Source organism: Lissotriton helveticus, chromosome 3_1 (genome assembly GCF_964261635.1).
Source record: "Lissotriton helveticus chromosome 3_1, aLisHel1.1, whole genome shotgun sequence".
Classification (NCBI taxonomy): domain Eukaryota; kingdom Metazoa; phylum Chordata; class Amphibia; order Caudata; family Salamandridae; genus Lissotriton; species Lissotriton helveticus.
Window position 1 is genome coordinate 1,043,100,172 of NC_136061.1, and position 27,043 is coordinate 1,043,127,214.

General features: G+C 43.0%; 1 protein-coding gene across 1 annotated transcript in view; it reads right to left on the minus strand.

Annotated features, from left to right (window-relative positions):
• Positions 1–27,043, minus strand: part of MYO3B (myosin IIIB) — a 2,563,893-nt gene that overhangs the window by 1,340,253 nt on the left and 1,196,597 nt on the right. Inside the window, exon 10 of the mRNA XM_078681588.1 lies at positions 7,494–7,590. Coding sequence (XP_078537714.1) covers positions 7,494–7,590 — 97 coding nt within the window. The remainder of the gene's footprint in view (positions 1–7,493; positions 7,591–27,043) is intronic.

Here is a 27,043-nt window from a genome sequence, read left to right on the forward strand (position 1 = left end):
TCACAGATGATCTCACTAAGCAGTGTCAGCCACAACCCACAGACACTCAAATCAATTTAGCCATACATTCATTTCCCAGTCATACGTCATCAATACAAATAATACATCCACTTGATCATACAGCTAAAATAGCACATTTGGGAACCCCACATAATACTTGAAAATATGTTTGAATCATTATCATGAATAAAAACAAATACAACAGAACATAAAAATACAATACAATCATTAGTGGTATTAGGTCAATCAGATCATGTTTTATATTGGTTTCATGGATCCGTATTGCTTAACAATCTTCCTGTTTAATCATACAGATTTCGTTGATCTCCAAATAGGGATAAGAAGATGTGGGTATCTTCCTTCGTTATCTTTTTACTACTTTTAAGTACTTTTTTGGTATTCAGGTTCACCATCAACCAGCACCAATGCACGTTTCGGTGAAAACCAAAATGCACAAAACCACCTTCTTCAGGGCTCAATATATAACAAACAAGAGGGCAGAAAAGCCATGGAAAACCCTGATTGGGAAAAATTTAAATAACAATACAAGGATCCAAGAGAATATAACAAACACAATACGAATCCATATTAATAGAGCAGGTGTACTCGTCCCAAAGAAAAACAAGAATAAACACAGGAAAAAAACTATAAGTACTATATATGCCCAGATGGTGTAGAAAATATAGGTGGATGTTTCAGATACCAACCACCAGACAAATAATTAGGATATTGACAATTTATACTGAATAACACCATGTACACAGACAGACCCATTTGCCTCAAGCATATGAGCGTTCATCCAACATATATCAAAGCTAGTGCAGCAAACCTACCGCCGGTTTCCAAGGTCCTACTAAAATCTGGAGTGCAGGCTCAGAAGGAAGAGGCTAACAGATGGGCCCAAAAGACCCCAGATTCACAAAGGGCTCTGCCATGAAAACATAATCAATTGTTGAGATTCATTTGAAGGTGGAAGGGAACTGACCATGGGGTACGTGTGCCTCAAACTGTTGTATCGAGGTCAGTTTATAGGTTGTCAAAAAGTCCTTCATCCTTTCTCATTCTTTCGAGTATACCAGAGGTTCACTTCAATTCCCTAACCCACAGATGGTGAAGTTGCCAACTAGCAGGATTTTGAGGGTTTAGAAATCAATTAAAAGATCTTCCAAGCTGTCACAGAGATCTTCCACTATGGACGCCTGCAGGTATTATAGTGCATTGATGTAGCAGTTTAGCATCAGCAGTGGTGTTATTTTATGCTTAACTTTGTTAATGTGATTAAGACTACTTGTTGGACTAGGGAATTAAGTTTAATTGGGGTAATCTCTAGTTTGCAGGTGTGTTATACAAAGATAGACAGGCCCCTTGAGGGGTGATCAAAAAGGCTGGGACGGGAGTTCGGCTTGAAAATTTTGTAGAATCCTTGCATCATTGATGGTGTAAGACACCAAGTCTCTTGCAGACAGAGAAGGTCACTTTTATCCAAACAGCTAGGACTTGCTTACTTGTCCTGATGGTCTTGATGCCAGCCACATTTCCAAGATGTTATTGTGAAGTGGGACACAGTGTTTGTCTTTGGAGGTCGGTGCCGGTCAGGTGTTGCAGTGCTAGAGATACTGCACCAAACCCCCTGATCGGGAGAAGGCCGACCACCCCCAATCATTGTGGTCATTGCTAGTTCTATCCCAACTCACCTTCTTTTGGTTTTGCGAGCATGATACTATTAAGGAGGTTACATTCTTGGGCACTCTTGGAGACCTATAGTGATAGCCACCAGTTCTACCCTTTATATGCTCTTGTTTGCTCTGAATTGCTCTCAAGGTAATACCACATGGGGTTGCGGCTGTAAGAACTCAATTCCCTAGCCTTCTAATATCTTCTTTTTGCCCAAGACTGCATTTCCATAGGCGTGCCTCTTCCAAGTTGTTACAGTAGCTTCAGTGTTTCCACTTACAGGTGTGGGTGCAAATTTTACCCAAGCTAAATTATCCACGGTATGATCTTTCAATGAGGGAATATTATGGCATTCATGTAAGAGATTTTCTCTATTGAATATGTCATAAGAGCTTTTAGGGCAGTAGTGAGGAATAAAGGCCAACTCAAAGTGCCTTTTGAGTGCCATCATAGATGGCTCTGCCCAGTGTGGAAGGTGAGGGCTCTGCATCTCTTCAGTGTTTGGGCTCTGAGGGTCTAATATCGGCTAGGACATGTGTTTTGTTATCTAAAAAGGCTCGGCAGTAAAAAGGTTCTGTGGGGGGCCATTGGTCAGTTGTCCATTTTGGTGTCTACTGCGGACCATGTGTCACTGGATCTCTCTCAGGCTCAGCCATTCTATAGCTATTTTACATGCTGACCACAAATCACTGGGGTCTACAATTTCAAACAACGTATTCAGATTGATCCACAACACCTTCACAAATTGATCAACCAGTTTGTACCACTTTACAGGCTTTTCTTTCAGCCTCAGGAAAACATTGGTAAAAAGCTGCAAGGTACTTCCTGCAAGGGGAAAGCCTTGACAACCATTTGCGCTTCTCCCAAAAGAGAAGGTTCTCCTGTTGTTATTTTAGTACCCTTTATTTTCGCCCATCTTTCTTCCCATGTGTCTAATGTGCTCCAAATCTGGATGTTTAGAATTAAATCTCAAATGTGGGTCTTAAATCCTGGTAATATCAGATTCTCTATGTCCTGTTTGCTAAATGCAAGTCCGTATTTTTCTGTCAAGCTTTTGTTCATTCTATATCACATCATATATCTGAGCCAAATCAGATAATTTCTCATGAGCCTGTCTCACTGTCCTAGTCACATCTTTACTAATAAATAACAATTCATTCTGTTGGTAGGTATTTATTCGATTAAGCTCCAAAATCCTAGTTATCATTTCATTCAATTCGGCTTTTAATTTAACTACATCTATTAAATCTACGTTTACTGACAATGTTATAGTTTCCTGACTCATCTCTGCACTCTGATTTCCATTTGAATCATTATTATTATGCTCCTTCAACCATTGCTCTAAATCCTGGACATCAATTAGATGTTGACTCTCAGAAATCCTTTTTTGTGTAGTGCCTTCTTGGAGGCGTACTGTTTTGTACATTTGGGAGAGTTTTGCATATCGGTGAATCCATACCTGCTAATCCAGGAAAAAACTTATAGGTCTGAATCCATTCTGTACCACAGAAGGATCTGCACTTGCTGCACATGGTGAGCTTGCATTCATTGGAACAAATAGGACAAATTGCATTTGTGGATTATCTGCTACTCTTTTGGGTGCCTTTGCTTCTGTAGAAGCGGGCCCTCTCTGATTTTCATTCCCAGTACTGTGAGCATATAGACATTTTGAAGCCAAATTAGTTTTACAATTTACAAAAGATCCAGGGACACACACTCCCATAGTTCCACCTGCTATTGTCTGTTTCATGCCAGTTGATATAACCCTGACAACACCAGGACTAGAAGCAACCGGTATTGAGCACTTCCAGAACCACCAGTAACACTTGTATTTCCCCCAATTCCCATGTGTGTCTGATTATATGAGGGTGGACTTTCAGCTAAGAGTCAATCCAAAAGGCCTTTCTCCTTCTGTCAGCATTATTTCCCTCACTTCTTATAGCAGGGTGTTATGTCGCTCCTTCAATCATGTCTACCCTTCACCTATTCTGTTGGTCATCCCATCTCGTGTCTGCATATGCACGCATCATTTTCTTCATACTCACTTGATATTTTTCTCTTTCACATGTGCTGCACATTCCCATGCATTAAGTGCTTCAAACTATGTAGGTCTAGGTAATGGTTTAATTGCAAACAATATCCCTCTAAAATGATCACTTACTCTCAAATTGAAAGTACTGTAGCGTGGGAACATTAATGCAACGTCCTTCTCTGTGACTTTGTGCCAATTCTTAAGCTAAATAATGATTGGAGCCATACTTTCATAGCCATATAATGAGCTGGCATATCCTCTGGTGGCACTTCCTCGCCAATTCTATTAGGCACACCTACATATCCATGTATCATATCTCTTATTGCTTTAAAATATCTTGTTTTTCAATTCTCAACTCAAGTCCAAGTTAACAAAAAGTTTAAATTCCCACAGAAATATGAACACCAACAGCACAGCATCCAACGGACAATTTCAACCAATCACAGCACGGCATGAGACCAACTGACCTATCCCAGCGTAGCACACTCGGACTTCACTCTCAATCCTCGCAACAGTTCACTCTCCTTCACGATCTTTCCCACATGCTCTCTCTCTCGTTGACTTCTGTTTATATTATAAAAAAACTAACAATTGTCAGCTCCACTAAAAGAATCAATAGAATCAGTTACCCAAAGAACACATATTTACAGATGTAACCTCAACCAGTAAAGAATCACTTAAATCAGTATAGATTCTCTTCTGCACAAAAAGGTTGACCACACTAATTAAAACTCTGTCTTGCATACAAAAGTTCCCCATCTCAATTTGGCTGTCAACGTCGTCTCACTACAAACCCCACAAAACCTTAGGAGACAATTACAACACAGTGTCTTCTGCACCTTTATTATATATCCCGGGATCTTTGGTCACATCTGACCCGATAACAACTTCAACAACTTCTTCCACTTCGACAACTTAACACCACAATCACAAGTCTCTCTGCCAGACATCACACAATCAATATCGTACCACATGCTAAGCATAATACTCACACACACATCCCTACTGATACTCACTCCTCCACCATCTCTGTTTTAACACACGCCTCTGGAACTCCATCTATTTTTATGGGATTGGGGTCTAGACTAGTCTAGGTTAGATTCTAACTCCCTTTACTTCAAGAGCTGGAGCTCAGACTCCCCAAAGCATTTATCTCCAGATCAATGACCTTTATAGCTGCATGAGAGATAAAGGGAGAAAACAATAGGGGTGGGCAGAAGTCGAGGAAGGGATTTACGCGGAGAAGGCCCGGAGATTGAACCAATCTCCGTGCCTCTCCACATAGTTCCGTTACGTGCCGCCCGCCTCCCGCCCGCAGTATTAAATTACATTACAAAGCCTAAAATAACATTTAAAAGAAAGCTTACCTTATTGGGGGCGCATCCTTGTCCATCGCGCCTTCTTCTGGGAACTACACATGCGCGGGAGCCAATGCATGTGCATTCCTTGCCAGGAATGCGCATGTGCAGGCTCCCGCGCATGCGCAGTTCCCAGAAGAAGGCGCGATGGACACTGATGCGCCGGTGATAAGGTTAGTTTTCTTTTAAATGTTATTTTAGGCTTTGTAATGTAAGTTAATACTGTGGGAGGGAGGCTAGCGGGAGGCGGATGGCCAACTTCCGTTACACCCCCGAGTGTGCGTAGATTTGCCTTGTTTCTCCGCCTACATTGCGAAAGGCAGAAGGGGCAAATCTCCACACATTCCGTGGGCAGAACGGAGATGTCCGTCCACCCCTAGAAAACAATCACTTGTTAACATCTCAATACAGTATAACCAATGCGGTCACGCAATAACCTACTCAACAACTTAATCTGAGTTTAGAACTGAGTGTAGAAATACAGAAAGACCAAGATAAGTCCAAATCTCCAGAATAGATTTACCATATATAATACATAGTAGACAACTAACTCTATGATGAATATACAGACGATCAGGGATTGAGTATTAAATTGCATCAGATGATTCTCCAAAGTAAGCATGAGCAAGCTATCTCTCCCTACACTACCTTAAAAGGGCTAGACTAAGCTAAGAAGCATTTAGTAAAGTTGAAATGAAAAAGGTGTCAGCTGTCAGAGTCTTCAATAGAAGGCGCTCCAACAATGGGCCAGGTACCATAAAAGTCACACAAGCAGAAGCATAGATTTATTTATTTTATTTGCAGAGTTTTATATAGCGCGAACTAGACCCGAACCGAATCAGGTATCAGAGCGCTTTACATAGCACCAGTTACGTTACATGAGGACACATTTTCATTTTTTTTTTTTTTTTAGGCACGGAGAGATTAAGTGATTTGCCCAGAATCACAGGAGGTTTTTGGCGTCGTTACCGAGACTTGAACCCAGATCCCCAGGTCCGAGGTCGAGCGCCTTAGCCGTTAGGCCAACCCCTCTCCCCTTAGATCTGCTCTCCATGAAATCCTAAGAATATTTCCCTGTCCCTTACTATGTTCAGCATGAAATATAAATTGCATTCAGGATAGATAATCTCATGTGATCCTTGCCAGTAAATTCCCATGGTTTAGGCACAACTGGATACTTGCAACACCTTTCCCATATCGATAAGTTGCAACTTTGTTTGTCCTTGGTCATTCCTCATCTCCTCCAAGAGAACTTGCCTCCTTGTTCATTACTGCGCTTCTCCTTGCCAACTTCTTCTTGTCATACCTTGCTATCTAATGAAAATAACACCCTTCTATGCTAACTAATAAGGCTTTGTCCATACCTGCAGTGGAACCAAAATACAAGCAAATGCCTTCTGCATTGAAGGTTAAATATGAATTACATGTTAGATTTTAATTGTAGGCATGAACTGAACTGGTTTCTCGAGGCCAACTCTAGTCAACTCTAGCCATGCACAGGGTTACAGAATACATGCACATTTCTACATGCACAATAAATGCAGCATCTTAAGACATGTATAAATTATAAATAATTACGAAGATGTTCTAAATGCACCTACATTAAATAATTCTTGTTACACGTATAAAAGTTTAAACATTAGTTTACACAAGCACATTCTAATTTATTACCCTCACAATGGGACACACTTTATGTTAACTTCTTCCATCACATTAATATATAAATGTTACATAGACCTTTATTAATCACGTTCTATACACAAATTCTTCATGTGGAATGCTTTAAATATGCAATACGCCACTCTTCTTTGTAAAGTTAATCACACAGAATATATTCGAGTAGTGACTACTCATGAGTATGATGTACTCCTACAGTATCTCAGATGGGATCAAGTTTACACTTATCCAATATTATGGGTGAAATATAGTCCTACTAAAATACTGTAACCTAAAAATGACTACCTAAGTATCATGAAGATAAGTACATATGGGTACGTAAAGGTTTCCTAATCTTAACTTCATATTGATATATATCATCAAGGCACAAGGATGTGAAGTTAATAAAATCAATCCTATACTTGCCTATAAAATGACCTACATGATATTTTGATTGTTGATACTGTGACCAAGATATTTTAGCAGGGAGGGGTTTCTATCCTAGAAATTGTGACACTCACATCAAATAAATGTCTATCACAATGTGCAGCACATTTCTGTATATTTACAGGTCATGTTCATGATAAAAATAAAGTACGTTAAGCATTTCTTGAGAGGGTTCATTGAATTTTGCACATGTTAAACAACCAAATAATTTCTCATACATACTAGTTTCAAAATGTTAGCATTTTTATCTTTGTGGATCAGCATACATTTAGAAGAATTACAGTTTTAGATCATACAATTAAATAATTCAACAAAGCATAAAATACCTCATCAAGGACCTCCAGGTTCACCAGATCATCATCCAAAGAGCAGCTCACAGAGGGGTCCAACCGGTAGGGCCTTCTTGTGTTTATTCTTTCATATCTGCAAAAGTATGCATAAATGAGTTGTGGAAACGAGACACCCAGATGAATCATGAATAAATGTTTTTGGATCTTCTCTAAATGAATGATTGTGACTATATTTCAGGCACCTGGCTGCAACGGGATGTGGCCGAGAGATGTAAGCAGGTGAGACAGAATACCCACACTTGAATTGTCTCAGTAAGGATGTGTAATCCACTCTTGACACTTCCTGGATCCTGAGCTGCAATATAGCCATATACTTTGAGTCACCTCTCTCACAGTATAGCACATGCAATGTGCAATACATTTTGTACCAGAACTTGAAATTGTAAATGATCATGTTGCGGTCAAACTACGAAACTGATGCTGAACTATAATTTAATGATAAGGCACTGAAATGGGAACAAATGCTGAAAGCCTGTGACATCAATGAGGAAGAACAATTACGCCAATGTAAAAAAATTGAGGGCCTCATTTACTACAAAATGACGCAGCATAATGCTGCAAGCCATTTTGCAGCACCGAGCTGCATCATTTTAAAAGCACAGGGATGCATCGTATTAACAACAATACAATGCAGACATGTGCTTTCCCCTGCGCTGGTGCACAACTGGCTGCCATGCGCCAGCGCAGGCAACCTTGCGTCCTGTTGAAAGGGTGTCTGCACTGCAGGGATGGTATTTTCCTCTCAATGTGTGCTGCAGAATGCAGCACACATGGAAAGAGGAAAAAACAAGGAGAAATTAAAGTATTTCTCCTCATTGTGCCACTCCTACACCTCCTCGGGGGGGGGGGATAGTATTCTGACGCATTCCCAGCTTTTCAAATGTTGTAAATCTGGGAATGTGTCAGGTTGCATGGATGTTGCGTGGGAACACCCACACCAACACCCATGGAACGCCCCATTCAAGCACAGTAATGCGTGAAAGGGGCCCATATTTACAAGGCTATGAAAAGTCATGCAGGGTGTACTTGGGCTTGTAAATATGGACAAGCCCATTGTGCCGCAGGTGCTTTAAAAAAAAGTGATGCATAGTCGGAGCAATGGGCTTGTAAATGAGGCTCCAAGTTTTAAGCAATATGTAGCATTTTGTGATCATTGTGTGAACATGAATGGAAATATAGTTTCTTCAAATTAATGAAGTGTAATACATTTTGAAAAACGTTTGGTTCCTCAAGTTTCAGAATCCATGCATTGAACACTTTCAAAAACTAATTTTGCCCTGCCTTCTTGCAGGGAACATTTCAACATCAGTTACTGGCAGAACTGCAGCAAGGCTGGTCCATTTCCTAGGAGGGCTGAGAGCAGAAGGACAGAGACAGTACATATAATTATAAATACAGAATATTAATCACATGATCTCTTTTGTAGGCAGCATCTGCTTATTTTATGTGCCTATGTTATCCTAAGATACGTTTGTCAAATTGATCATAATGCCAAGTTGACGTTTAGACAAATTAATCAAATTGAACTGGATGTTCGTGGCTGTATTTCAGGCACCTGGCTGAATACATTCTGAGAAGCATGGTATGAAACCAGGTCGACAGGGAACAAAAGTAAAACAATTCTACAGTTCCTTAAACATTAGTGGTACTTAAAATTACTATTTATTTCAAAAACAAATGCTGTAGTGAGGTCCTGCAGCCCCAGAGCTTCAGGGGGGCTCCATCCTTTGAAAGGGTCTCCGACCTGTCAGAGGGTCCCTATTCATCTCAAGCCCAGTGAATATCTATGAGGTATGGTTGACTCCGGGCAGGGCTCCTCTTCATATTCTGCAGAAAGCCAAATAAAACTCATCATTTTGCATAACGCCACTGTCTGTAACATGTCTTTTTACATCTTTAGGAAGAAGGAAGAGAGGAAGAAAGGGGGATAGATGTGCATATATTGCTCTCCTTGTACCCCTTTATAATTAATTCTAGTAACTTTGTCTGGAATTAAACATAAAAAGGTGAATGTAACAACACTGCTTTTCTACATCTGTTTGCTGGCTTTAGGACTGTGCACTTTACCACTGCTAACCAGTGCTAGCGTGCTTGTAGGCAGTCCCTGAACCATGGTAAAATGGGCTTACACCTGAATGGCACATTTAATTTTCTTGTAAGTCCATATTAAAGTGGTAGACCATTTACCCAGGGCCTGTAAATGTAATGCTACTGGAGGGCTTGCAGCACTTATTGTACCACCCACTTACGTAGGTCCTTAAAACAAGTCCCATGCCTGCCATTGCAGCCTGTATGCAATTTTAAACTTCCAATTTAACTTGGCTATCATTTTATTACATAAAAGTCACCCCAAAGATAGGCCCTATACATCCCATTGAGCATGGTGCACTGTAATTTAAAAAGTTGGACATGTACTTTTAAGTTTTATATGTCCTGGTAGTGAAAAACTCATAAATTCGCTTTTCACTACTCGGAGACCTACCTCTCCCATGGGATAACATTGGGCTGCCTTATTACATTTAATAAGTGCTACCTTTTGATGGGGCAAGTAGGAAATCCATATTTGATGTCTAGGAAATTGTAATTTAAAATCCTTTTAATGGTCGGATTTTAAGTTACAATTTCGAAAATGCCACTTTTAGAAAGTCTGCATTTTTCTGCCCAAGCTATTTTGTGCCTGCAGTCTGTTTCCTCCAACACAGCCACAAAATAGAAGGATTAGGTGTGCCTGCATGGGCAATCACTAGCTAGATGGGGGCTGAGCTGGGCAGAGCCTTGCTTACAAGTGATTTGGATGTGCCCTGCCTTCACACAAACGGCTTCACACCAGCTCGTGCCTGCTGCCAGGCTGGAGCCTGGGCACAGGATGCTGAAAATTCCAAACACTTCATAGGGAATCTGTAGAAACGTCTACTTCAAATAAGGCACAAGGTATAACAATGGGACCCTCACATCCACTCTTCAGTTCACTTTCTAGACCTGTGGAAGGACTCTCAGAGGCCTGAGCGATGCTGTGGCCAGCTGTGTACTTCAGAAGACTGCTTTGCTGCACCTAGAAGGACTGCTCTGGAGCCTGAAGCCTGCTTTCAACCCTCAGATTCTTGCAATCCTGCTTGAGCCCTGTTCCACTACTTGAGTCTAGGACTACCAGAATGACTCCAAGGGCTAGCTAGCTGGCCTCCTGATCAAAGCCTCAGGGACAGAAAAGGCTCCCATCATCTTGAGAGAGTCCCAGCCCTCCAAGTGGTGCCTCTCTAGGCCTGGACCATTGGAAGTGTTGCTAAAGGTATCCAGATAGCCAAAATCCAAAACTAGGGACTTATAAATGTTTTTGCTAAAAGTGCTCTGAGAATCATAGAGGAGCCTGGGACCTACCTGCTAGTTTATCTGCCCACGGTGCATCGCGGGTCAGACTCACTTTGAGGCAGCTCCCGTCACGTGTTCTCTGCAGCGAATCCTGTTCAGCAGTCCTTCACAGAAGGGGTATCCAGGCTTATGGAGCCCTAATCGGCTACAGTTTCATCCAGCTGGAGACTTTTCGACTTCCAAAAAAGAGACTAAGTCTGAACGTAGAAATCTTTGTCCAGAGGCTTCCCGACCATGATGCCTCTTTCTCCTCTGACACTGCCTGCAACCGTGTCCTGCTAAACTTTTCATTCTCAGACCTTTTTCCACTAAATTCTTCTAAGTCTGAAGGAAAGCGCAAACCAGGCCCAATGTATTAATTTTCCATTGAGGTGAGCCATATTGTCAACTTGACCCAGCCTTGCAGACCAGATGTCTGTGTTTGGCACTTTGATATTTTAGGCACTAGTATTTACCTTAAACCTTAAACCTTAAAAATTCATATCGGCAGTTCTAATTATTGGAATGTTGTCATTTTGGTACCAAATAGCTTATTAAAAATTACTCTGTGTTTCTAAATTGGTGTGGGATTTTACTTATGTTGTGTTTTCACTTTACTACTGTTTGTGTGCTGCATAAATACTTTATACTTTGCCTCTAAGATAAGCCTGACTTTTTTGTGGCAAGCTACCGGAGGGCTAAGTACAGGTTAAATGAGTGACTTTTGTGGTTCACCCTGGCAGGAATTGTGACTGTTGCTTGAGCAGGGTTAACATTCCACTCAATCAACAACTCAATTTCTCACACTTAAATATTGATCAGTAAGCATAATTGATACGGTAAATGATCCCTTTGTAGGAGCAATGCCTATATTATGATTTGAAATGCCTAACCCCCACACGAGGGAAGCTGTGACAGTGACGGTGGGTGACAACAACATCAGGTGAGAATTGTGACTGTATGTTAGTGGATCAGAGAAAAGGGAGCGGACAGAGAAGAAAACATACACTAGAATGACAAAGGCTCAAACAGACAATTTTGGGCTGTACATCATGAGCCTGATCCTGAAGACATGGACACACATTCTAGCTGAATGTTGGAACGGGAATGTCTCCATCATGGTAACCGGGTGTGTACCCTTGCCCTGAATGACCTGAGTGCATGTGAAACTGGTCTCCTGACTAGTCTAGTGTGTGCTCTGAGGCCTAAGCCAGTCCATTGTAATTCCAAGGTGCAGAACTTGTTCTGTGACCTGAAGGGGGCACTGAACATAACTTCTATGATGACATGGGACTGCTGTTCATGTCCTGGGTTGATGAGAGATAAAGTGGTGGTGGAAGCATTTTAATTGTTGTAGATTGATAATGCTGAACAGATTTTTTTCCTGGTAAAGGTAGAATGCAGTGCCTACTGGCCTGACTCGTTTAAAGCTCCACTTGGATGTAAAACACAAATACTTACACTGACATCTTGTGTGCATGTTGATTGTGTGTGCATGAAGTATGGGTATTGGCATGACTACCAGTTGTGGTTAGAATTGAGTTGGATGCTAGGACCAGCGGGATCCAATCTGAATTGTCCCTGGCTTGACAAGGCACAAGTTGGAGGATAGCATAAGCTTGCCCAGAAGGTGGAGGCCCATGGCCTGCATTCCCAGAACTTAAAAGAGAAGTTCTGCTACACTTAGAAACTCTATGAGGACCTTTTAGAAGGGGCTGCTGATTAGTCCTTTGTGTGTCTTGCCATTTTGTGGATGGCAGGGTAAAGTCAGGATTTAATGCTGGTAAGGATAAAGCAGTTTCTAGGCATTGCCTGCCCATTTGTTTTTCCTTGAGAACCACTTTAGAAAGCCTGATGACAGCCAGGTGCAGAGTGATGGTTTTTCTCATGTTTTGGAGAACTCTTACTTGGAACCAGCATTATCTCTACCTTGCACAGTGTGTGCTCTAAGGCCATGCACAGGGGTACAGAGGCTGTGTCTTTATTACGGCCAGAAAATGAAATTTGAAAAGGAACTAACCCAAAGCATTCCTGAACTTTAGACAGTGGATCAACATCGCTGTCTGGAAAACCAGAATCAAGGTGGCACCGCAACAATCTCAGTGCCAAGCCATGTTATCACGCAGAAGTAAACACAAGGCTGTGGTGAGAGACTAAGCAACTGTTTCATGTGCTAAAGATATAGAGGTCTACATTGAAATAAGTAACAATGCAAACACTTTTGCAAAATATGAACAGAACTAGATGTCTTTCTAGATGTTTTTGAAGCATGGCCCAGAATTTGGCTTTCTAGCCCATCTGGCATGAAGGACTTAGTCAATGTACCAACCCGAGACAGAATGCCAGCTGGACTGCAAACACCACTTAATCCACTGAGCAATATTTGAGTGAGATTTGTTTCAGGTAATGGTCAATCCTATGAGACATCACAGGGAAGGTTAGTGGAATATACATCCTCTTTCATTTAGAACAAGCACACTCATGAACACTAGGAAGCAATGGATACATTTTAAAGATTTATTTTAAAATCAAAATCCTATCCTAGTACACTTGATTTGAAATATAACTACAATAACGATAAACAAAATGGTAGTTGCAACGCTTACCAAAAGTGTGAGCAACAAAACATACTCAATTATATTAGCAGAATAGCTGTATAGTAATCCCACAATCATTCTTCAATTTACTAAACTAATCTTAGCACCAAAATAAAAGCCTAATTTGAGTTTTTAGAAGGAACATACCTGAATACCTGTTTGAACAGTATTGTTTTAATTCAATAAAACAGCAGAATACTGCTATCCTTGTCTCTGCTGGCAGCGTAGCTGATAAACCCAACACTTGAAGGCTAAATGCCTCCTGTTAGCCTTCAGCAAAAGTAGACGATGTGATTCTGCATGGCCTGTCTCATGTGAGTCTCCTGGCACAAAGTTCCTCTCTAACTCTTCATACATTGTGCTCAGCTTATTAAACCTTATTTAGTTGTTGTTGAATCTTTCAAGATAAACAATTAGCAGAAAGCAGCCTGATGAACTTATTTGTTTTCATTCCGTAAGACTGTGCTCTTTTGAACAATAGCAAAAAACATAGTTATCAACTCTCTATTAAACTTTGTTCACAACTCAATAACAATTATTTGGAGCAGAACAGTCAACTCAGACTAAATACTGACTACCATGTTGCAAAATAAATGTGCATTCCATGTTATTCACTTGCATTCATGTCTAAACAATTACAATGTGCAACCTAAAGGGGGAATACCTAGATGACAAAAACCTAATAAACAAAACAAACTGACCTACGGTTCCCTGCATTTTGTGAATGCTCGCATAAGCCAGTTAGTGAACTTGCACGTGTGTAGATCATCAACCGTGAGATTTTCTTTACTGCTAGGTCACTGTAGTAGAGTGGGAACTGCAGCCTCTGTGCTAGAACAATGTAGTAGAGTAGAAATTGTAGCAAATATGCTAGGGCACTGTGGTTGGTTTGGGAACTATAGGAATTGATTGCAGCCCTGTAGTATGATATAGATCCCTGTTATAGAATCCTGTAGCTGAACCACCCTCAATATAAATAGAATTTAATGTTGCTGTATTTATAAAGATCTCTTTTTACTAACACAAACTCTGGGTTGGACAGTATATTATTGTGTCTGTTGCTTGACTGGTGAGTTCTGAGTCTCTGCCCCCCACACTACCTCCATGAGAAGCCTTTGACTGTTGACCTTCTCTACACTGAAACAAAAGTGTAATTTTCCAACTTTTCAGGTACATAGTTGGATTAACCCTTGGTCATCAGAGGCAAACGTTTTCAACACCCCTGTTGTGGACCCTGGGACATCGGACGCAAATGTTCCCAACGACCCTGTTGTGGTCCAGTATCTAACACAGAAGACAGCCTCATGTATACGGTCCCACTCAAACGCAGATAACACATAACAACATTCACACATGCACACCTGAGACTAGATCCCACTCCCCCAGCAATCAATAGCTTTTTTTTACATACCTGTCCCCTAGCTGAGTCACACAGGGATCCTAACCTACTCTGTTTTGGCATCTTCATCCATGCTGTCTGAAAGGCACTACGCTGTGCTTACACCGTGTGACTGACAGCGTCCGGCATGCATCATGGCCAGTCACCATACACCAAGCACATACTGACAGATCAAGATGCAATCCTGCCCAGGCTACAGTCACATTGTAATTGTGGGTACAGGGATGAGGTCCCAGTAAGCTCACCTGGATGGCATCAGCATATTCACTTGCACCCATTTTCGAAATGCCAGCTCACATTGCTTCTAATAAACATATTAATGTGAAAAATATTCATTCCATGTGACAGTAGGGGCGTAAAATCAACCTGCAGAGGTGCAAGGGAGCTTCAAGCCTGCACAGGAAGTCTGCATGACAGCATAGCTATGTTAACCCATTGAGCCATTTTGCCAGTTAAAGTGGAGAGCTGTTCATCCATAAATCTGTAAAAGTGAGAGCCAGAGAACCTGAGACCAGTGTGATTTACATCATTAGGCTGCTAAGAAAACTCAAAATAAACTGAGTATCCACTTTAGAGATCACTCTACAAACTGTTGAAGGTGGAATAAGATATTTTCTTCATTCTGAGGCTAATAAATTATCATTGATTTGCATACTTGTGAATTTCATCTGTTATTAACATGCTTAGAAATGTCTAACATTCTGCACTAAATATAGAAGATATACTATTCATACAGTCGAAAGGTGCATATGTATCCCGTGAAACGCTGCCCTCACACCACTGTGATTAGAATGAAAGACATTGGCATTTGTAATTTGCATTTTATAGACTTATCTTTCTCTTGTTTAGTAAAAAATCCTTAGTTGTGGCAAATCTCTCTGTGTGGAGTATCCAAACACAAGAGTGTTTTAAACAAGCAATCACTTTTAATTTTAATATAGTGTTGTTTTTAGAAACCTTGCAGCTTTGCAGTGCTGTTAAAGGGCATTCCAGGTTACGACAGGCAATCGCAATGGTAATGATTTCGTAAAAATCGGACAAATAAATAGGCTAAATCTGCCTATCAGGATTCGTATCTGTTACCTATTGGTTGGTCGCACACTTGTGCAGTAGGTGCACCAACCCTCTGAGCTTTGTTTACAGCAGAAATGACTTTACAACAGTAGAACAAAAAGAAAAGGACCAGCAATGTAGAAACATGTGACATGCAACACGTGAATGTTAGAATAACGTGGAAAGGTCAAAGGTCCCTATTAACATCACAACACCGCATCATACATGCAGGTAAATGCATCTACACAACACATATACCTCTCTGACTCTCAGACACGCTCGCCAGAACATTTTCCTGGAAGCAGGCCCTTCTCTCATCTGTTCCTGTATCTCTGACACTGATAATCAAGGAAAGAAAAGAGAACACCTGATCACCCGTGTACTTGAACGTTGTCTATCAGGCGCCTGTACTCAATGCCCTGAGGCTAACTCTTCTAACCCGCTTGGAACAGCATTTCGACGGATGTTAGGTGCCTGGGCGGTTAGAAGGGGGACAACAGAAGTTGTTGACTGGGCTGAGATCTTCATGATGGCACAGATAAGAACAGTAGTTTTGAGAACTATTTTTGAGATCGAAAGTGGCAGAATCACAAAAGATTTTTGACTGGTGCAATTTCTGGGCCTTGGAGGTACGTTAAGGCAGTGCTTGGTGCAAACACTTTCAACCATCATATTATGAAACCAGGTTTCTGGAGGCTATTCTCTGTGACATGAATGTTTATGCATATAGGATATGAAGCATTTTGTTGTTTTGGCGACGTGTTCTGTTGTTTTTGAGCTGCTGTGTTTTGAAGCTTCATTACTGCAATCTGATACGATGCTTCTGTGTTGTACTGTGCAAAGTTATGTTTTAATTATTATGTTCGGAAAATGCATACCCTTTTTTAATGTACTCGATATATTCACTTATGCTAACTGTACTCGTTCAGAATCTATTCTGAATCTAATCTTGGCCTAACTTGTAAACAGGCCCGAGTTGCATACATAAAATGTCCTGCAAGCGCCTTGTGTTTTTTCTCCTCAGCATGTGTCCTATCATGTGTCTCGTTAAGTTAGAATAGGCTTATTCTTTATTATATTAGACTAGTAGGCAATTCAACTTTTAATTACAATTTGGCCTCGGATATGGAGACTGAAATGATGGCTGAGACCTTCTGTACCAGGCAGACCTGATTGATATTACATCCAAGGTCGCCAGGATTCTTACTCCTTTAATCGGGAGCAGGGAAGCCAGGGAGACTTACTGTTCCCAGAAAACACTGTCTTTGGATTTGTTTGCTTGCTTGAAACTGATAGGAAGAATCCTTTTAGAATCTTCTTTCATGCTTGAATTGTGTAATCTTTAGAACAGTTGAGCAGACCCTGTCCAAACTTCACTGAAAGGAGGCTTCTTCTCAACTCTGCTGATTTCCTCTTCCCAGAGTGGTGAGCTTCATGCTTGAACAGTCATCCTTTCCTCTTGATTCTCAAACCGGGTTCATATGATGCTGACACCCACCTCAATTTATTTTGAATAGGGAAGTTCCCTTATGGAACCTGCTTGGTTGGTATTTTGTTTGCTGTTTGTGATTCTGTTTTGTATCTTTTTGCTGATCATATGCAAATTCAGACTCCATCATCATTTAAATATGTATGCTCTTACAATATGCTTCCTTCAATTTTTCTGATAGATTGAATTTGTAACCTGAACTAAATTATGTTAACAAAACCCTTAAGGCTTGAACACCATCCTCTCTGTTATTCATGTGGAGTCACGTTGGTTTCGCTGTACTTGAAATGTGTTGCTGAAGTTAGTTCCTTTCTTACACCTCAAGTCGACAATCAAAGGTCCATACGACTATTGGGGGATACTCTTTTATGATTAAACTAAGAGATTGAGATTCAAGAAACACTGCTCCATCAGCTCCATTCCTTCAAAGTTACAGTGGCAAGCTACCATCTATGTCTGACTATGGTGGTAAAAAACCGCTGCTCCAGCCCTTCAAATATTTAAGACACCAGTAGGTAAAAACCTGTGGCACAGACTGTGGAACTCATTATGATGTCAGAGGGACTGACACCAACGGCATGTCGGTCCCACTGACAACTGACGCAGTGGTCAGACCACTGCATTACGATGATGTTGGTCCCACTGCATGGGTGAGGGACTGACCGCTACAGTTCCGACGGGCTCAAGTAGCCCATCGGCCCAGCGGTCGGAATTTAATCCCTACAATGAGGGCAGTGCCTGTTCTGGCACTACTGTAGGGATTGCGATGGCTCTCTCCAACGCCCTTTCAATGGAAGACAGACCGCCATTTAAACACTGTCAGAAACTGACTTTGGGGACCCCTAGCAGGGCCCCCGTCCCTCTGCAACCTCCGCTATGAGGCCAGGGGAGCATCACAGGTGCCCCCACAATCTTCCATGCCCCATGTGGCAGGCACCATCAGGTGCCTGCCACATGGTGCAGGAATGTTTAAAAACATGCCTTTTGGCATTGGGTTTTGTGATGCGGCCCTCAATGCAGAGAGACAGGTTTTCAATCGCCTCCATGGCAGCCAGATCCTAATTTGGCGGTCTTGACTGCCAACTACCTGTCGGACGCTGCCTTTCCTGCAAAAATGCCGGTCAGATGCTCGTCCGACCGGCATCGTAATTAGTGCCAGTGTTTTAAAGAACCACTTTCAGTGGTCATTTACTTGATAGGATCCACAGTCTCTTCTGAACTAAGGGGCCCATTATGATCGCGGACGGACTTGAGTCCGTCCGCGACCATAGAGGAGGAGGGAACCTCCGCATGGCCTGCGGAGTTCCCTCCTGTCCAATTAGGATGTGACCGCCACCCTGGCGGTCACATCCTCTATTTTTACCATTGCTGCGGGTGCGGCTTCAAGCTGCACCCGCCGCAATGGTAAAAATGCATACATTGCATTTGTATGCAGAAAGCGGCAGGCACCGTGCGGTGCCTGCTGATTTCTGCATACAAATGCAGGGGGGTACCATAGGTACCCCCCATGTGCACCCCCACCCGCCCTTCACCCAAAGGGCCCGCAACGGGCCCCCGCAGTGAAGTTCCACATGCTTTTCCACGGCGGAAAACCCGCCGCGGAAAAGCATTTTTTTAAAGCCCATCCTGAGAGACACCGCCACCATATTAGAGCTTTTCCTCCGCGGTTGTAAGCCAACCGCGGCGGAAAAGCTGCGGACGGAAACCAGGACCCACCAGCCATCCTAATGTGGCGGTGGGTCTTTGGTGGGCCCGCTGCGGTTTTTCTGCATCCTCCGGGCCGGCGGTGGCTTCCGCCGGCCCGGAGGATGCGGAAAAACCGCAATCGTAATAGGCCCCTAAGTACTAGAGCCCCGTCTCCTAGTGAGCATTAAAGACCCCTGCCCCAAGCAAGCTATACATTAAACCATTATACAGACTTTGAAACCTCCTCTCCCTTTGAATTAGTAACTGGATATGACTACCATCCCACACTGGTATTTGAAGGAAGCATTTGAAAAAGAATGACTAAATATTCAGCCTACAAATCCGCCAATTAGTTTTTCACTAAATCCCCCATTTGTCAGAATGCTCTCAGCGATGCCAGGGCCAGGGTGACAATTACATACATTTTATGGTGATTGATAATCACCCACCCCCCACAGCGTGCAGTTTACAGGGGAATAAACGTTCATCTCTGTGTTTATGGCGCCACAGAGTTTATTTCCAGATTCATCAGACGTCGCAGAGAATTTGCGCACACAGAACACGGCGCAAAACAGAAAATACAGAGATCACGATAATAGCATCGATCTTTCAGTGAAATAATGCATTGCCTCTGTCAGCGTGTTACGGCTGGAAATGAGAAGCCGCAGCAGGTATGACAGCTGAATATGAAAACTGTGTTCATAGATAAAAAAGGGATCATTATGAACTCCAGACATTTCCTTTTAGATGGTATTGGTGCATGTCAGCTGCCGGGATTAAAAGAAGATGCTTGGATTATACTCGTTTGCTTTTCAGGCTAAGAGCGCAACCATTTGGACTATGAATGGGGTTGTCTTTAGTGGTACTATTAGACCATCAGCACCTCATCAGGAGTGACTCGTTAATTCCAAGGGGGCAGTCTCTGATTCCGGTCCAGGAAAGACATGGCTTGGCAGTTCGGGCTGGACTGTTCCCATGAGGCACAGGGTCAAGGCTGATTTGCATATGGCCATGTCTGACCTGGGGTGGTGTGGAGTGTAAAAAAACGATGGATTTAGGCCCAGATCTCTGTACTGGGGTGAATGTATGACATTGTTCTGCATTCTGTCCATCAACTGTTGTTTTTGCATTAGTCTCTGGAGGTAGCAGCCCCATCAGCATCATGGGTAAAGCTGGAACACTGCTGTCCAGACACCCAGAGATGTCACCTGCTGACAGCAGGCGAGTTTCTGGAGGAATACCAGAAAAATATACACAGGAATATGCACTGTAAGTAAAGTTTCTCCATGTTTCCCCCCCAAACATTAAATCCTTGTTATTGCTCCCATTCAGAATTACCAGGAGCCCCAGTAACAGTAATTCTGGCGCGGGTGGGGTAAAATTGTGGATTGTTCCGGGCCATTCATAAGAGAGGCCCTAGAGGCATTTGACAAATTAGTATCAACGTTCAGTTCAGCTGACTTTCAACATATTTGTCTTTTAAGACTCCTGCTTCCTAAGAATTGCCAGAGTATCTCCAAGCTTTGGCCTGCTTCTGGTCAAGGGTGGGCCTAGCAAGACACAACAAGCACAGGAGTCAACCATACACTCCTCTAGTATCTACAGAAAATGAACCGTTTGTGCATGAGGACCAATGGTAAGTATACAATAATCCTCTTAGGTGTGGCAGAAGACAAAAGGTTTCAAATGTTTTCTGTAGATGAAGAGATTAAGAAACAGTCGCACGTTTTTTGCTTCGAAGTCAATTCCGGAAAACGCCAGGGATAGCGGAAGTGACATCACACACCCTTCGACTACCCCCAATAACATCATATGAAGACGTTTCTATAATGGATGCTTCCCTTCAGCCAAATCCAGCTGAATCATTAATTGATGGACCCACAATACCCAATCAGAGTTACTGTTTTCTCCTTTTTATAGTACACGGTCTGCAATTAAACTGACTTCAAAGCAGTTTCTGTAGTCTAAACCAGTCCTTTCAATGGAAGTATGGAAGTGCTGGTACTCATTTTACAGAGTGCCTCTTTGCTCGAAAGAAGTACCGGTATGCGCCCTTTAAATTATTGCAGCAGTGCTGAGAAATGCAGTTATTCTCCCTACCAAATAAATAATCGAAGTGCAGGTACTCAGTAGTACCAGACAGTACCTACCCGGTTAAAGCACTAGTTTAATTGGTTCCAATGTTTCTATCACACACCAGAGTAGGATGCGGTTCTGTGGAGACTCCCACTGCCGCCATACCCTCACCTCGCCTCCCAAATAGTACATTAAAAAATCTAGTGCATGCAAATTCACCTTTACCACCCCATGCATCTTATCTCCCACTAACCACCCAAAATCATACTCTAGTGAAGAGACAACAAAGTATACAAAAAGTGATGGATGCAATGCTCGAATTAATCTCAATCACCTTGTAATTAGTCGGGCTGCATTCCAGTCCATTGATATTTTGCACACATGCAAATCAGTCTTGACCCTACTCCAATAGGAACAGTCCAGACCGAACTGCTAGGCCAGGTCCTCTCTGTCCCGGAACGCAAGCAACCCAAGACAGGTTCTGCTTTGATTGTAGTTCTTCAGTCAGGTGCATAATGGTTCCAGTAACATAGTGAGCATGGGACCCACATCTTGGCATACCCATCGCACTAAATGTGTTGCACTAAAGTACACAAAAACCAATGGACACACTGCTTGCCTTAATATCAGCCACTGGTAACTGCTCGGGCCAGCTCCATCATTAGTTTGCACACAATGCCACCTCAGCTCAGACCCAGCCATATACAAATCAGTATTGACCCTGCTCCAATGGGAACCGTCCAGCACAAAAAAGCCAGGTGCTCCCTGAACAGAACACAAGCAACACCTGATTGGGGCTCATCAACCAAGTGTAGCTTGTCTCCAGTGGCAGAGTGAGCAAGGAATCCACATCTGGGCATACCCATCGCTTTTAGGATGTCTCATTGAAGTATACATAAAAGTGATGGCTGAAGTAGCATTATGACGTCTGTGACATGCAATTGGCGTAATGAATTGTCACTAGTGGGTCTTAGCAACTTGTCTTGAAAGGTGGTAGCTTAAATAGTGATGGGCGTGCCATCTGTCTTGCATCTGCTTGAGGCCGTATGGGCGGAGTTATCAGCTGGGAACATAGGCCCACGAAATCACATCAAAGACTGGGTAGGCCAGGACAGAAGCACTGGCCCTGTGCTTTACATTTATTTGGACACACTTTGTGCTGCAGCTATGTTCACAGGAATGCTTAGCTATATAAGTGTTTAATTTGTAAAATAATCAGTACTAGGTCCCAAAGGTTACTCAGACGCCCACCACCAGCACTGCTAAATGTTGGGGTTACAGAATACTAAGGCCTCACACCTCTCTTGCACCACCATACACTCCTTGTATCTCTACTCCCCCTGCTTTCTCACTCTGTCCCTACTTTCCGGTTGTTCTCTTCCTCATTCTTTCCCCCTCTTTCGGCTTTCTTTTTCTTCTTCTGGGTGTAAGCTCGCTTATAAAGAAATCCTAGACCCCAAAAAACAAATGCTAATGGGCCCACCTGCATCTTTTGGTTCAAATTAAGGACTAGTTAGCTTTCTCCAGGATCCAAGCCACAATAAGGGCTTTCATTGTTTGTCTTCACACAGGGGACTTCTGGAACTCTTGGGGCTGGGGGCAGCCTCGTTGTACAGTAAAAGACAAAATTCCCCCTTTGTTCTACAATTTTTAAAATGTATTTATTGTTTTTTATATATGAAGTCATGTTGACAACAACATAAGAACAAAGTCACACATCACATGGAGCGCAGCAGAGCTATAGCAAGGAACAAAAAGTACCATCATGAACACGACAAACTCAGGAACATGATAAAATCATCACATACAGTGCATACAAGCAAATAAAGGAACTGGGTTGTAGCATAGGTGGGGGGCATATGGTGTAATGCGAAGGGAAGGGGTAAAAGAGAAGGTGGGGACGAAGAGAATGATCAGTCAGAAGCATCAGGTTAAAGGGTGAGAAGGTAGTCCTGTAGAGGCTGCCAGAAATCTTTAGGCCGTGATGTGAGAGGTTGGACTTGCGCATAATCCTCACTGACACCATCACAATATGTCATGCTTTTAAGCTGAGCTGTAGGAATACAGTCACTACCCCAATGCACTGCAACCTCACACTTGGCCAACAGAAGTGCCATTGACACAAGCCGGTGCATGAACTTAGGAATATCACTAGTGTAACCCAGACGTGCTAAGAGGGGTCTGGCGAGACCGCTACTCCAGTCATGGCTGAGTCCATGTTATGTGTGCAAACTCGGAACTCGGGCCGAACATTTATCACATTGGTCGGTCCATGTGGGGGTCAAATCATGCAATGTCAGAGGGGGAAATGTATGCACGGAGCAGGAATTAAAAGTGTAGTAGTTTATGTCTGTGGTTGACTGAGATAAGTTGGGTCTGTGAGCAGCAATAGAACCACATTTTGTCTGTTAGGGGGGAGCCCAGGTACGCCCCCCCAGTCCCCTCTGGATACGAGTGGTGGTATCAGGCTTCATGGCAATGCAGAGTCGGTATAACCAGGAGACCAGCCAGTATCCATTGGTTTCTGAAACGAACATCAGCAGGAGTTAATCATCTGGAGCTAAGGGATAGGAGGGAAGAAGAGAGCATAGGGTAATATTTATTTGTTGTAGAATGAAATGGTCCATGTATGAGGTGTTCTGAAAGCAGGTATCATCAGCATGTGTCAGGGCATGGCCATCAGGAAAAATTTCACCCATGGTATGGAGGTCATGACAGGGGAGAATGTGTTGTACTAGTTTTTCACGTGTGAGTGGTAGCCAGCGGTTATTTGTTAGAGGAAGAGTGGGGGAAAAGAGGGGCCACTGCCTCCGCTAGGCCTAGCAAGTCGTGGAGATAGTCTGGATGTCACTCGAGTCCATTGGGAGGCCTTTTGGTAAAATTGAAGAGTGAGGGAGATCTCCCAGCTGGTCCCTCTCAGGCCTCAGATAAGGGATATGGGCATCTGGGTGATACCAATGGTGTGCATAATGGCATTGAGCCACAAGATAGTAAAGGTGGAGGTCTGGAACTTTTAAACCCCTGCGGTCGTAGAGGAGGGTAAGGGTATCACACCGGATGCGGGGATGGCGCCCAGCCCAGATGAGGCATGTGAGAAGACTACATAGAATATTGAAAAATGTCTGTGTGTTGCAAGCTAGAGATATTCAAGAAAAAATACAAGAAACGTGGGAGTACCTCCCTTTTTATTATTGCTACATGCCCAGCCATTGTGAGAGTACATTTAATCCAATGATCCACTTGAGTTGTAAAGGCATCAATAGCAGGACCATAGCTGAACTGTAGTATCTGGTCTCTGACTCTATGAAGATATATGCCAAGGTATTTGATCCTACCACCTGCCCAAGTTAGGGCATTGTCTGCAGAAATGGGGGAGGGTATTTCCGTAAGGGGGAAGAGTTCAGATTTAGTCAAGATGATCTGAAGCCCAGAGAGGTTCCCAAAGCGTGTTATTTCCTGCATGAGAGAAGGGAGGTTATCTTAAGTATGACAAACAAAGAGTAAAATATCATCTGCACAAAGGGAAAGGAGGAGGGGGCCATGAGTGAGCTGGAGGCCTCATGTGGTGCTCCTACATATGGTGGACCAAGGGGTCTATTGCGATAATGAAGAGGAGAGGAGAGAAGGAGCAGCCTTGCCTGGTCCCTCTCATAATAGGAAACACATCCGTTAGTGAGCCGTTAACTCACAGACACGCCACAGGGCTGAAATAGAAGAGCTTGACCAGAGAGATGAACATGGTGGGGATTTCTAGTTTGATCAGGACTGCTTTCAAGAAGGGCCACTCGGGAGAGTCGAACACCTTTTCGGCATCTAATTAGGCAACTACATCAGGTATTGTGGGGGAAATTCTGTTTATCACCGCAAAGACAGTGTGTAAATTAAGGGAAGTAGACCTGTCGAGTCAAAGCCTGACTGGGCGGGTGATATTATTTGTTCCATCAGGAGGGACAATCTGGTAGCGAGGACTTTGGCCAAGATATTATTGTCCAAATTTAGAAGGGATAGAGGGCGATAGGAGGTGCATAAGTGAGGGTCCTTGCCGTACCTCAAGAGAGGAGTGAGTACTGCTTTGCATAGTATAGGAGGTAACACTCCTACTTCCACTGATTCAGCATACAACGCTAAGAGATGTGGGAAGAGTTGTAATTTAAAAGCTTTGTTGAATGCTCCCATCAGACTATCAAGGCCGGTGGCCGTGGACCCATCGTAAGCGTCAATCACCTGGGTAACCTCTTCGCAAGAGATTGGCTCACTAAGAAATTGTTGCTGGCGGCAGTGAACCACACCATTGCAATTTCCGCCAAGTATAATGAGATCTCTGACGTGTCATTGAGCATGCTGGATGTATAGAGACGTTTATAATAGCGTCAAAACTCTGCCAGGACATCCTCACCACCAAACACAGAGGACCCAGAGGCGGGTGCAATTCAGTGACATAGCTAACAAGGCAGTTAGGGCAAAGTAGCCATACAAGAGTGCAGCCAGGACACTCCCCTTTACCATGGCAGCGAGCCCTAGCGTGTTTCCCCATGTATGCAAGCTTCCTATCAGCCCGGTCACGAAATTTAGTCAACAAAACTGCGTGTCAATGCAGTTGGGGGCGCTGCCTTGGAAGGAAGCCAGGTCTACAGTTCGGGGGTCTGTTTCCAGCCATTGTATTTGGAAGTGGATATCACAGAGGATACCCATGTGCTTTGATATGCACACTCCACGGATATATGCTTTGAAGGCCTCCCAGAGGGTTGCTTGCATCGATACAGTACCCAAGTACAATATAAAGTATTTAACAATGGAGTCATGGAGCTCACTACGGAAGTCAGGATCATGGAGGGCCAGGAGTGCTCCGATCCACATCCGTGGGGGATCTGTAGGATGAGGATAACAGGACTACGGTCAGATAGGGTCCATGGCAAGAGTTTGACCTCCGCAGTCCAGTGAAGAGCGGAGAGGAACCAATAATCTAGAGGCTTCCAGACATCATGAAGGGCAGAGTAAAAGGTATAACCAGGTGGGTACGGGTGTCATGTGCGTCAGATATCCTGTAAGGCATACGTGTCTGTGATATTTTGGAGTACTTCCCACGATCAGGATCACCACTCAGCTGGGTGTTGGTAGAGTCAATGTTGGAGTATGGTACCATGCTGAGATCTCCACCCAGGATCACAAAGTCAGCGTCAATGTGCCCAATTTGAGCTATAACTAATGAAAGAAGTCTGGATCATCAATGTTCGTGGCTTATATGTTGGCTAATAGAACTTGCTTGTCAGCAAGGATGCCCTGTAGGAGCAGGTAGCGACCATTCAGGTCCAAGTGGCATTTATGGAGGCAGAAGGGAACACTTTTATGTACAAGGGTACAGACCCCTTGGGAATAAGAAATGTAACAGAAGAAGTAGCGGTATGTTCCCCAAGCCGTTGTGTATGAATGAGTGACAAAGGGTGAGATATGTGTTTCCTGAAGAAAGGCTATTTTAGCCCATGTCAGAACAGATAAGAGAGAACTTGTTTTCCCTTATATGGATTATTGATACCACTTATGTTCCCCGTAATGAAGGTCTATCACCATCCCAGGCCCTGCATGCGATGGCATTGAGAAATCAGATGTATGGAATATGGCGCCCTTTCGTGAGATGGTGCATGGTGTGTCTGATGTGCAATGGATAGCAAACAAATAAAAGACTTAGAAGGAAGCTGAAAATCAAATCCCCTGCCCCCATCCCCACCCCCACACAATAAAAAAACATCAAGTGAGTCCCAAGAAGGAGAAACAAAGAACTAAACAATCCCAACGAAGATAATACAGTGGTCACCATGGGGGAGAGGCAAAGTCATGGTGTGGTGTGGCCTCTTAATGAAGGAATACCTGAAAGAGCAAGGGA